The sequence below is a fragment of the Zonotrichia albicollis genome, chromosome 9 (assembly GCF_047830755.1).
Source record: "Zonotrichia albicollis isolate bZonAlb1 chromosome 9, bZonAlb1.hap1, whole genome shotgun sequence".
NCBI classification, from domain to species: Eukaryota; Metazoa; Chordata; class Aves; order Passeriformes; family Passerellidae; genus Zonotrichia; species Zonotrichia albicollis.
Window position 1 is genome coordinate 19,839,035 of NC_133827.1, and position 13,320 is coordinate 19,852,354.

The 13,320-nt window shown below is 38.5% G+C and overlaps 1 protein-coding gene across 1 annotated transcript; it reads right to left on the reverse strand.

Annotated features, from left to right (window-relative positions):
* Positions 1 to 7,244, reverse strand: RBP2 (retinol binding protein 2). Its single transcript, XM_005489496.2, has 4 exons — positions 7,172 to 7,244; positions 4,380 to 4,558; positions 1,597 to 1,698; positions 1 to 54 (listed from the first exon to the last, which is right to left on the reverse strand). Exons 1-4 carry the CDS (start codon positions 7,242 to 7,244, stop codon positions 1 to 3), a joined length of 408 nt encoding a protein of 135 aa, XP_005489553.1.
* Positions 7,245 to 13,320: the final 6,076 nt, after the last annotated feature.

Genomic DNA, 13,320 nt, shown 5'->3' on the forward strand with positions numbered 1-13,320 from the left:
TTAGTTCTTCTTCTTAAATGTCTGATGGCACACCTGGTCTTCACACGTCAGTTCCTACAGTATTAAAATAATTAGTAAGTATATAGTGGTAGAAGTTTTATTTTGCATATATATCAGATCCCACCAGAAATTGCTACAACTGAACCACTGCATTAAAAACTTGTGAAACAGAGAACAGTAAGTGCATTATATGTAACCAAACAGCAGGTATGCATTTCATGTTGCAGTAATTAGTTTTTGATACATGAACTGAACTCTAAGAAGAATAAACATGAAGGATGCATTAAAATTTGGGTTTAATTCAAGGCTTTTTCGTGTTCTGTTATTAAAACAATATACTGTAATAGTTTATAATTCATGTTACCTCAAAATTCATGAGATGCACTGAAACAAGGAAATAAATAAAAAACCAGGAGTGCAGCATTCCTGAGCCAAACAGGGCTTGCAAGGGACTGGAAAAGGTGGCCAGCAATGGGCCAAGCCTGCAGGACAATTTCTGGGGGCTGCTGTAAGGATCTGCTTGGTTTTGTTTCCACCAGCCTCAGCCTAAACCTTGGTGCCAGCATGCAGAACTTTCCAGGTCAGCTTTTGAATGTGTGTTCAGACAGAGATGCAGGAGTGCACTGGACAGGAGATTTTGGTTGGGTGGCACTCTGTGGTTTTGAATTCCTGTCTTGGCCCTTTCAGGAACAGAGATGTGACTGCCCATACCACACATGTGTAAAGCAAAGCTGGGAAGGGGCAGATTGCTGTAGCAAAGCCTGGGACAGAACAATGGTTTCCTCTCAAGAATCTCTCTCCATCCCCCTGCTGTGCCACCCAGTATTGTCGTGCCCATTTCTTGATTGGAAACTCTGTGATCATTATCATTATGAGAAATGTTCAATAAAGTGAGTAGATGTGGCATTTTGTGATATGGGTTAATGGGCATGGTGGTGTTCAGTCAAAGCTGGGACTTTGTGATCTTGGAGGTCTTTTCCAACCTTAATGATGCTGTGATTCTACAATACTGTAATTTTGAAATCTTTCTGCACATCACTGATTGCTGATTTCCTGCACAGGTTTTTCTGGCTTCTCTTGGACTCACCACATCTATCTTTGGGCTACAGCTTGCTACTTTAGGTGTTTGAATTTATTATTGAACTAAGAAAAAATAATTGCAGTATAGGTTGTTTGTGGGATCCTCTTGAATATTCAGGGGTTTCTGATCTGTATTACAGTGCAGTGTGCTAAAATTTCATATTGCTTTGCTCAGAAAAAAAGAATAACATTTATCTTGCAATCTGATTGGTGTTTTTTTTCTTCTTTACCAGTGATTATATAAGAATTTGTTAGAGGTGCAATGTAACAGGAAGGGTTGAGGGCTGGAGGGAAGTGGACTGGAGCAAAAAAACCACTGCAGGGTTATGACTTAATTGGGAGCAAGTGGACAGAAATTGAGCATTCCTGAGCTGAAACAGAGGAGAAATTTCCTTAGAGTTCAGAGATCAGAGCTGTCTAAAGACCTTTCTAACTAGAGAAAAACAACAAATCCTTTGAAATGGAAAACCTGAGCAGCCTCAGCGATGTGCTGTGGGTGTGTGGAGCAGCCCTTACCAGGTGCAGGATGTCTCCTTCAATCCAGTGCTTCCAGCCCCTGTTGTTCTTTTCACCTTTCTGCACACAGACCAGTTTGTCACCATCCCAGGTCACCAGGGACTGCATGAATCAGATCATTAACTTAGTTACATTAACCAGAAGCTCATGAACATATAAAAATAAGTTCAAACAATGCGAATACACAATTACAGTTGCTTCCTATCATTCTCCAATTTCCTCATTAAAAAAAAGCCCAGAGCATTTAAACAAAACCCAAATGCATTCCGGATGACAGCAGTGTGACAGAGGGAAGCTTTTGCAGTGCTTTGTTGTCATTTGCATGAGTTTCTTCACATACATGAGTAACAAATGTTCACACTAACTGGTGAATTGTTGAGTGTGTTTACAGCTACTGATGCAATATATGCAAAATGCATTTTTTTCTTGCTGTTTAAAGCCATTAATGAAAAATGTTGTAGGGTTTCAGTGAAGACTTGAAGGCTTGTACTGCAAAGTGCAGTGCTAACACATTTTCTAGCTCTGCATAAAGTAACAAGAGGAATAGTATGTTACTCTCATCTCATCCACTAAATTTGTTTGTATATTTTAATGTACTTTCTGAAATGTCTGATGGCACGCCTGGATTTCACATGTCAGTTCCCACAGCATTAAAACAATTAGTAAGAAATTTAAAGAGATGTGATCATAAGCCGGACAATGGGCTGTAGCTGACCCTGTTGGACCTGGTTGTAGCAGACAGGTTGGACGTGGTGCCTTCAGGAGCAGGAGAACCCTCAGCAAGGAAAAGTTCTTTTCACAGGCTGAATTATCTGTCTGCAGATGTGCCAGGGTACATTTAAAGCAACTTTGTTGGAATTGCTCTGCGTTTGAGCCACTGTCCTTTAGGGGTGTATTTAACCATGTATCAGACAACTCCTTATTAGACACCAGTTACAGTCCATGAAAGCTCAGTTATTATAAAGCTCCAAGCATATTGGGAGCTTAATTTATTTTCTAGTCCAGCACTGGATGATTTATTTCTCTTATGAGGGAGCTTTCCATTAATAATGAGACAAAACTCATTCCATTTCAGTTAATTTCTTTCTTATTTACGGAATTTTCAAGCTACATGCTCTTTAAATTATCCATGCCCTCTTTACATTTAAATGTTGCCTACCAATTTTATTACCTTCATCTAACTTTAATGTGTTTGAGGCATTGTTTTGTTAATGAAATGACCAGAAAATACTTTCAGAGCAATTCAGAAAGTAATGGCATGACATGTGTGCTTTTTCCTTCTCTGCTCTAGAAACAAATAACATGATTCCTTTAGAAATTAGTATTGTAATTAAATCAAGTGGGGTTATAAATGCACAATTCCTTCCTTCCTCCTTCCCTTTCCTTTTTCCTTCCTTTCCTTTCCTTTCCTTTCCTTTCCTTTCCTTTCCTTTCCTTTCCTTTCCTTTCCTTTCCTTTCCTTTCCTTTCCTTTCCTTTCCTTTCCTTTCCTTTCCTTTCCTTTCCTTTCCTTTCCTTTCCTTTCCTTTCCTTTCCTTTCCTTTCCTTTCCTTTCCTTTCCTTTCCTTTCCTTTCCTTTCCTTTCCTTTCCTTTCCTTTCCTTTCCTTTCCTTTCCTTTCCTTTCCTTTCCTTCCCTTCCCTCCCTTCCCTTCCCTTCCCTTCCCTTCCCTTCCCTTTCCCTTTCCCTTTCCCTTTCCCTTTCCCTTTCCCTTTCCCTTTCCCTTTCCCTTTCCCTTTCCCTTTCCCTTTCCCTTTCCCTTTCCCTTTCCCTTTCCCTTTCCCTTTCCCTTTCCCTTTCCCTTTCCCTTTCCCTTTTCCTTTCCTTTTCCTTTCCTTTTTCTTTCCCTCTTTGCAGAGCAAGGTTTTGTAGTGGTGATGAGCACTAAAGGAGCACTAATTAATGGATTTAAGGAGTGATGAAACTAATGAGTCCTTAGATCCTTAGCAATGCCTTCAACTGCTCTGAAGAGATGTGGGAGCAGTGTTTTTAAGCATAGACTTTGTCACAGGAATTAGTTCCACTCAGTGCCCCCTGGAGAAGGAGACAGAAAATTTAGATATAGAGATGTTCAGGATAGTGAAAAAAATGGGTCTTACTCTTTGATGGCTTGCAGTGCTGTGAATGAGAAATAATTTGGAAGAAATCATGGGAGTTACACTGCACAAAGTTAGTTTGAGAGTTAAAAGTGATCTGTGGTGAGCAAGCCATGTCTCCTGCTAAATTTGTGCCCCTCCAGTGAGGGATGGTGTGAACTCAAACACAAATATGTCCTTTAGGGTGCCACTTTTCCTGTGGCAATTGCCAAAACAAACAAAGACAAATAAAACAAACAAAACAAACAAACTGAGACTGATCAGTGCAAACCCAATCCCAAAATGAAAAGTGCTATTGATGCAGTCCTAAATTCAATCCCCAGTTTCCTTAAAGAGGATGCATAGGTAAAAATACAATTTTGCCACTTTTTAGACACATAAGGTGTATCAGAAAAGCTGGAAAAATCCCCCACTAGAAAAACCTAATTAATGATTGTCCTCACATATCTCAGTAGCCATCCTGATTTGCATTTCTAATAAATGCTTTTAGCAGGAAAGAAAACTGTCTCAGGATGCAAATTACTTCTGCTTTATAAAAAGCTTCTGATGTCAGTAAAATATTGGGGTTTGACTTAATATATTCATAATAATAATACAATAACAATTCATGTAATATATATTATAAGCTGATTTTGGCAGCTGCAGGCTCCTGGAGCTGACTGTGGCATGAACAGACAGCAGGTTTTTACCTTCACCACTCTGTTATCCAGTCCTTTGGTGTGCTCCTCAAACTCCACCCCCACAGTGTAATCCAGATCATAGTTTCTGAAAGTGCTGAGTGTTTTGGTTTTGAAATTGTCTCCATTTTGAACAATCTCCTTGGTTTGTTTCAAGTGTTTCGCAATCTTACGAGTTGCAAAATCAATACCTGTCAAAAACCGGAAAAGAGAGTGAAAATTCTAGTGTTGGTAATGAAAATAAAGCCCCACAGCATTTATATTTACACATTAAAAAATATAATGTGTAAATATATACACATATTTTATATTGTATATATACAATATATAATATTGTATATAGACAGTATTATACTGTTCCACAATTGGTGCTCTTACTGCAACATTTTTCAGAGAAAAACATTATTTCAAATAAAAATCATCTTATCCTTACAAGTACACTTTCAACTTGAGGCTCTTCCACTGATAATAAATTTATTTATTAATGGGATATCTGTGGGAATATTGTGAGCATATAACATACAAGCAGGAGTGAATAGATGCTGTTGTGTTTAATCACCTGAATTTTTTTGAGAATGTGAAACAAGAGGGGCTATTAGCCCTGGCAGTGCCTTTTTTGCCTCACTAAAGAAGGACCTCACAATAATATCCCTTGTCTGAGATTTAGCATGTTAGACTGGGTATGTAATCAAGGGAGAATAAGCATGTAATCAAGAGGACCTGGGCATGTTACTTTTATGATGAACCTGTAGTCTGGGAGTATACAAGAGGTTAATTAATTAGTGCAAAAGAATGAAACGAAAAAAGAAGCAATCAAATAAAATATGAAATCCATTATTGTTCAATAGCAGACAGACAAACAAATTGCAAGTTCAAAAGGAGACAAACCCAAAGTCAAAAGTCAAAAAAGTAGCATTTGTGCAGGGCATTTGATGGTTTCTGTTTCATATTCTGCCAACATTTCCTGCAGTACTGATCTCCTTGGCACCCTTATTTTGCTCCCAATGAGGACTAACATGATTCTTGGCACTGAGAGCCCTGCTGGCACCACGGGGACAACATCCCTGGCACCATCCCAGTGCCAGCAGCATCTGCAATAACAATTTCTGACGTGGGGATCTGATTGTGCTGCTGTGTGCACATGGAATCACCTCCCATGCTCCTGCAGCTCTGAAAGATTTGGGTTTGCTTTGCTGGCCATCCTCTGGTGGCTGTAAATCACTGCCAGCCCAGCAATGCCACTCCCTAATGGAGCCCTTTACTTCTGCTGGATTCATTATCCTACTTTGGAGGTGCTAATTGAGTTGAGCAAGAGGATAGGCTTGAAAAAAAAATGTGAGTTTTAAGCATGGGGAATAATGGTCTTGTTCAGTATTTATATGCAAGACTTCTTGGGTATATTTTGTCTGCTGTGGTGGATTAAAGGTATCTCCAGGGCTGATTTATAGCCAGGCAACATAAAATTTAGTTCTCTCTGAGGGCAAAAATGTCTAGACCTCTAAAGAAATGCTATTTCTGACTAATATATTGGCCTTGTAGCTCCTGGAGAAAAATCAGGGAGGTTTTATTAAAGCATGGTTTTCATAACTGCATTTTGAACAGTATAAGCAATAAAAATGATATGTAGTTCCATTGTAGTATATTTAAATACTTTGTAACATGTTTATGATAAAATCAAACTTTCTGACTTAGAGGGCAAACCTAATCTTTAATTAAAGTATAGAAATGTGTATGCATTAATTAAAAGGACAGATGAATTAAAAATACCCCTCAAAACCCGTGTGCTTTGAATCTGAGCATATTAATACTTAAAATATCAGCAAAATGTAAAATGGGGAGAAAAAGAGCAGAAGAATATCTTTTCACCCTTTCCCTGCCATTCTTCCTGAGACTCATCTACAGCATTTGCATCTTTGCACTGGTTTTGGTGTTGGGTTATTTTTGCTTATTCATTTGGCAGTTTGAAATTACTATGGCTGATTGTGTAGATATAACTTATAGTTTATATATGCACATATTCACAAAAATCACTTCAATTAATGTGTATCTTTCTCCTGAAATTCAAGACATTGTCCTAATCATTCTCATTTTCAAGCACTCTCTCTTTTTGTTCCTCACAAGTGTATATACATAATATTTACAGATGTCCCTGAAGTTATTGAATTTTTTTCCCCAAATGCAAAAGCTAAAAAACCATGGATAGTGAGACTTGTCTTTCTCTCTTAAGAGAGCTAAAGCTTTGGCAAAATTGCAACTTCTTTCAATTGTTGATGAATAATGATTAGAGTTTATCTGTATGTATTTATGTATTTCTTCTATTTCAATCTGAACAGATCAATCAATTAGCAATAAGGTTCTTTGGCAGAACTAGTAGAAAATCAGTTAAAGCATCAAACTTTTCACCTCTGTACCATAATTAGTTCAAAGCACTAATTAAATAATGGCATTATTGTTAATTTACTGCTATAGAATATCTTATTCCTCTTTAACCAACTTGTTGCAAGTTACAGTAAGAATATACCAGGAGTAAAAAAGAGCTTTTAGATCTGAAAACCTGCTGGTTTGGGGCTTTCCCCCCCAGATGTATCTGTTTTTTCATTTATCTAAATAAAAAATAACATCTTTGGCTGCCAGTCTTCAATTGCTTATATATTTAGATCATTGCAATTCCGAAAACAATTACTTGATCTGGCAGCAACCCTTCTGCCACAACGTATATTACAGAAAAAGTTCATTAATTTTAGAAGGATTTGACTCAGAATGGAACCATTTTCTCCTGATCTCATTAATATTTTGCCGTTTACCTAAAGCAACCATGTATCCTTCGAAGTTTTCATTGCTCTGCATCTCCCAGGTGCCATTGTAGTCGGCAGGCATGGTGGCGGAGCACAGGGGCAGCTTCAGCTCAGGAGCACAGCCTGGGCTCAGCCTCTGCTCAGGGAATCTTTTATAAACCTCCCCAGAGCTTTTTTTCCACTCAGGTTTATGGTTTTGTAGATAATGCAGTTGAAGGGGCAGAGTGATAACCCTGGAAACTTTGCTTTCACTGGCAAAGTCCAGCTGAGCAGCTGGCAGACAAGGAACAATTTCAGAAACATGGAGTAATACAGGATATGATTTTACGGTGACCTTTGTAGGGAACTGCTGGCTATTATGGGATACCTTTGAAATGTATTGAACACGGTGGCAAATTGTACAAGCCAGTTAAGGTTTCCAAGGTGAATTGGTTTTTAGCTCCTTTCTACGTGTCACTTTTCCCCATGAACCTGAGTCTTACAGAGCTGACCCATACAGAACTCCCACTTCAAGCTTAAGGAAGTCTTGAATGTGAAACAAACATTAGACAGGACAGGAAAGAGAATACTCCTGTTCAAAATATTTTTGGCTTTTTTTGATTTTCAATATATCTGCCATATACCAATAGCTGTGCTTATACCAACTACACTTTCATTTTTTTTGTTTTGGTTTAAGAGCAAGTTTAGCAAATGGAAACTAAATCAAAATCAATCATAATTAGTATCAATCCTGCCCTGAAAATGATTTCGTAATTCCTCTGAAACATGTCAGTTTTTATTGGAAATCTATTTTATACATAGTTGGGGTGAAAAACATGGATTTCAGTTGTGCAGATAAGCACATTCAGAATGTGTCAGAACAGAGAATGTGCAGTCAAATTTTACTGGAATGTAAAGTAAGTAGTAAAAGCAAATTAGTTTAAGATAAGGTTTTATGTTGTGGCTTTAATCAGACAAGATTATGTACAGATGGCTCTATGGAGACAATAACTGAAGTGACCAAAAGTTAAAACTTGAACTCCTTGCCTTCCTCTCCATTTTTTTTTTTTTTGTAATTGGAATATTATTTAAAAATTTGCTAGAAAATGTATTAAGATCTAGATCTTCAACTCAGAAATAAGTCAAGGGAAGAGTTACTGATCTTGTGATTTCCCTTCTATGCCTTTACTTTGTTTAAATTTAACCAAGTTAAAATTCCACAAACGCTGAAAATTTGTACGGGGATTAAAAAAACCCCAAAACAAACCCAAAGAAAGTTGAAAGTTTCTGTGGGTTGAGTTCTTAAAATGCCTCAACTTCAGGAGCTAATTTAAGACAAGGAAAGTTTCTTGATCTGCACTTGCAGGAGCCCTGCAGAGGAGTTTCAGTGGGGCAGAGGCAGGGGGAGCTCAGTGAGTGGAAGCTGGAGCTGAATTCCTGTGGGAATGTCCAGGAAATTCCTGCAGATTTGGCAGAGAAGTTAATGCAGGGGAGCTGACACCTTCACACAGTATGAGAGCAGAGTCTGAAACCTGCCTCATCTCCACACAGCTTATTGGGCTGACCACATCCACTACAGATGTGTTTGTTTCCACTCTGAGAAATTCCAGGTGGAACTCTGTGAGTGATGCCACATTGAAAGTGAAAATTAATCCCCTTTTGTTCTGTCGTGTATTATGTAATACCTCTGCAATCATTGGATTTTGAACATCTTTGTGGACTTGATTTCTTAGCTTCGGTGTTGCATCAATGTCCATAATACATTATTACTACATATGTAAATATATAATAATGTTTACATATATAGCGATATAATAATAATACAAAGATAAAATTATAATATTTTAAAAATATTATATTTTATCTATTTACATTATATATTATATATATATTATATAATATATATTTTATATAATATATATTATATAATATATATATATTATATATTATATAAGTTATATATAGTATATATTATATATTATACCTATATTATATATTATATATATATTTAATATATTATTACAATATATGTAAATTATAATAATATTTACATATATTCCAATATATATAAAAATATATATAAATATAATATTTTAATATAATTATAATATTTACATGTTATATGTACATACAAAAAGGTCCTGTAAAAATAAGAATATATCAGACTGTCTACAATCACCTCCTAGAATGAGAGCATGTGCCAGAAGCTCAAGGTGGAATATTTTAGATGCTCTCTGATTTCAGTTTTGACACAGTTTATTTCCCATGTAACACTCATTTTGGTCAGCTGGGGAAGAGACTGAAGCTGTGACCATCAGCAATTAATGTCCATTAACAACTAACAGAGTAACAGAAGGCTCCATTGCTGTAGATATGCAGAGCTGGGCACATTCTGAGAGAATTAATTATGACATGAATACATCCTTTGCACAAAATATCATAGCTAATTAACAGCATGGACATATACTTGTACAGCTTTTCCCCACAGTGTTTTGGTTATGCTCATCCCTTATTAAATTTTACTTTTTTCCCCCAATATATGTGTTTTCTAAGCATGTGTTTATCCATCAGACTAAATTAGCATTTTGAGCCTTTTCAGGTAAAAATACAACTAGGAGGTTTACAGACACTACATTTAACCAATCAGAGAACTGGCTAAGTAGGGAATTAATAAAACATGAAATATTGACTTGACAGAGTTCTGTGATGCTTCATGAGCTTTAAAAGAGTGTTGCACTAAGGTCCACAAAGAGAATAGTCAGTTTATGAATCAATATCTTGAGAGACAGCAGAACCTCCAGCACAGCCAAATGGTGCCAGGGCACAGCACAGGGATTGCTCAAAATATTGCCTGAAAGCCCTGGGGGCCAGTTCCAGGTCTCAACTCTGCCTTGCCAGTTAGACTGATCTGTCTCTCAACAAATTTTTAAAATTTTTACTTATTATCTACTTGAAATCTTAGAAATTACTCTTTGTGCTTTGTATTTATTGTTTATGCACTCCATACACAGAGATAAACTTTCAAAATGGCAAAACAGTATTACCTTCCCATGGTAAAAGTGAACATTTGGAGAAATGCAGGTAAGGTGCCCTCTCCTAATTGTCACGACTGTCTTGTTCTCAGTACCCTTTGCTTGCAAAACCACTTGCTAAAAATGAAACACTGAGCTCATATCTTTTTTTTTTTTTTTGCAACACAGGTCTAAGATTTATGGCTGAATATTGAGTTCTTGGAAATAAAGCAAAGTCAAAAAAATCAACTTACTTCTGCTAAAAGCCTACGTAACTTTTCCAGTCTTTATTTGTGTGTGAAGAAACAAAGATGGCATTGTTTGCCTCGTTCCTATGAGTCAGGATTGATGAGAGGCAGTTTGAAAGGAAAAGCTGTCATGGAAAACACCCAAGTGCTGCTTGTGTGGAAGAGTCAGCTTCCAACATTTCCAGTTCCTCCCATTGTGTCTGAGACCTGCCCAGAGAGAAATTCTGTCTGGGTAGGTGAACAAAGTTCAGCCTTTCTTGCTGTCTGAAAGAGCTGCAAGTGCATTCCCCTTGGAGAAGTTCTTCTGTCAGAGCTCCAGATAAAGCACAGAAGGACCAGTCAAATGGAATTTTCCCTGCAAACTCTTGGGGAGGGTGTTTTGAAGAGTCTCTAACACGCTTCCCACTCTGCCCTTGCCTCATTTAATTTTTCTTTTAAATGATCCAATATGCAGATATGACAGAGGACAGAAATGCCTGGTACTCCTCCCCCAAGCAGCCCCTACACTCCTCATGCTTGACAGCTGGGACTTTTGCCTGTAGTGATTTGGTTGTTGTTTAACACATGGGAATATGGCAAACTGCAGGAGTTGTTCTTAGCAACTGAATCCCCCTGAAGGATTCAGACAGAAGCAGCATGGTCACAGACACCTATTATTATTTTTAACTTGTTAGCACATTGCACTCACTAGGTTTATTTTTATTTTTTTTAAAGAAAATTAATCACTTGCAATGCATACAGTGATGGCTGCCGCTGCAAAAGCTGTCAGAGGTGCTGTCTGTGGGAATCCACAAAATCAGAGGGTTTTGGGAAAGCTGTAAAAGGCAGACTCAGAGACAGCAGAACTGTGATTAGAGCTAAGCAGCAGCCATGAGATTGGTCAGCAGAAAAATTATTTAAAAAGTAGAAAAGCAAGGACAAATAGAACAATGGTCTGTGTATTAACACTTGTCTAGAATAACTCTTTAAGCTACAGAAAGTTTATCTAGTGAGATATTAGGAAGGTTAAAGCTTAATAATGGAGCTCTGTGCATTGTGCTTTAAGGCTCACAAGCAGGTATTGTATTTGAAATAAGCAAGCATTGTTTAACCAAAGGTACCTGTGCTTATAGTGGTTGGATAGAACTGCTGTCAATGAGCTTTTGCTTTGTGTGATTGGGCAAAAAACTTATAAAGTGAGTTGTAACATTAAGTTCTTGGTCTGCTGACTGGGATGTGAGCTGCTGGCATCTTCCCATTGTCATAACCATGTAATGAGGCTGATGCTGAGTAATAAAACAGCTCAAGGCACGTTCCACAGCAGCCCCATCTCATTCACGTCTGTAAATAACCCCCTGCCAGCGTCACTGTCCCACAGGCTCTGCTCTGCAGACCCCAGGAGCCACGTTCTGAGCACCAGGAGGGCTCTGGAAGGAGGCAATGGGCTCCCTGTCCATGTGTGCTGTCCTGCAGCCTCAGCTGCTGCCCAGGGACCCAGCAGGACGGGCAGGAGCAGGAGGAGAGCTCTGTACAGCAGGAGGGGACAGAATCCAAAAGTGTCATTTGCAAAAGGGGCTCAGCAAGTGCAGTTTGCTGGCCTGAGACAGTGTTCACAGGGGTCTGAGGGTGAGGGAAGAAATGAGGATCTGACTCCATGTTTCAGAAGGCTTGATTTATTATTTTATGATATTAATTACATTAAAACTATACTAAAAGAATAGAAGGAAAGGTTTCATCTCAGAAGGCTAGCTAAGCTAAGAATAGAAAGGAATGAATAACAAAGGCTTGTGTCTTGGACAGAGAGTCTGAGCCAGCTGTGATTGGCCATTAATTAGAAACAAGCAACATGAGACCAATCCCAGATGTACTTGTTGCATTCCACAGCAGCAGATAATCATTGTTTGCATTTTGTTCCTGAGGCCTCTCAGCCTCTCAGGAGGAAAAATCCCAAGGAAAGGATTGTTCATAAAAGATGTCTGTGACACTGGCCCATGTGGGGTTGCCTGGCCCTGCTCTGCCTTGGCCATCCCTGGCTGATCCCAGCCTCTCTCAGCACGGCCAAACCCACCCCAGTGCCTTGGAGCTGGAGCCTGACTGGGACTCCCGGGCTCTAGTGCTGTGTTCAGCCCTGCAGAGAGGGAATGGAAGGATTCTGGCCAGTTTTAGAGAGAGTTCTTGTTGCCCAAACATTTCTATTTGGTGTCCTGCCAAGGCAGAGATCTGCAGGGACAAACTTGTCTGACACCTGATGGCAAAGCAGGGACAGGCTGCAGAGGCTGTGGGAGGATGAGGGTGATGATGCCAGTTTGGGTTTTGCAATTTTTTCTTTTCTATGTTCTCTGTATCCTTTGCACATGTATCTGTGGCTCTGTCACCTACTGTATTAGTGACAAGTCATAACTGTGTACTCATCTCTATTGGGGGGCTTTTGTGGCCATCTTTCCATAGCTGCCCTTGAAGGCCTTCAAATAAAGATCTGCTCTTACATTACTAAAATTATTTTGAATTTCATGTCCAGGTTGGGAAAAAGGCAACAGTGTACACAGGGCACACAGAGGACACTTATGCCACTTCAGCACATTTTGTGTTTACCTTCAGCTTCAGCAAAGATGCATAAAATATGGTTTAAATCACTCTTAGAAATACAGTAATTGGTTTTCAGCCATTGAGGTTTGGTCTTTTTTCAGTAATTTCCACCTCTCCTACTCCATCTGATTTTGCTGATGTTACAAACATTATTAATCAAAAGCCTCCCTCCTCTCTTAACTAAAGACTTTGGCTTAGCTTTTAGAGACTTCATAATGTCACTTGTGATTGTGTTACTGATAACATAAAAAATACAATCCAGTGGACTCTATTGTCTTGAGAACTCACTTTTATTAAGGTGGTTTACTTTTTGAAATATTGTGCTCTAGAGAACTATTAGCCAGTGGATAAAACT

Excerpts from the sequence above, each read along its gene's own strand:
- RBP2 (XM_005489496.2), bottom strand. The coding sequence starts at position 7,244 with ATGCCTGCCGACTACAATGGCACCTGGGAGATGCAGAGCAATGAAAAC. Across the intron at positions 1,699-4,379 it reads TGGATAACAGAGTGGTGAAG|TCCCTGGTGACCTGGGATGG; the intron begins GTAAAAACCTGC and ends TGATTCATGCAG. Across the intron at positions 55-1,596 it reads AAGGAGACATCCTGCACCTG|GAACTGACGTGTGAAGACCA; the intron begins GTAAGGGCTGCT and ends TTAATACTGTAG.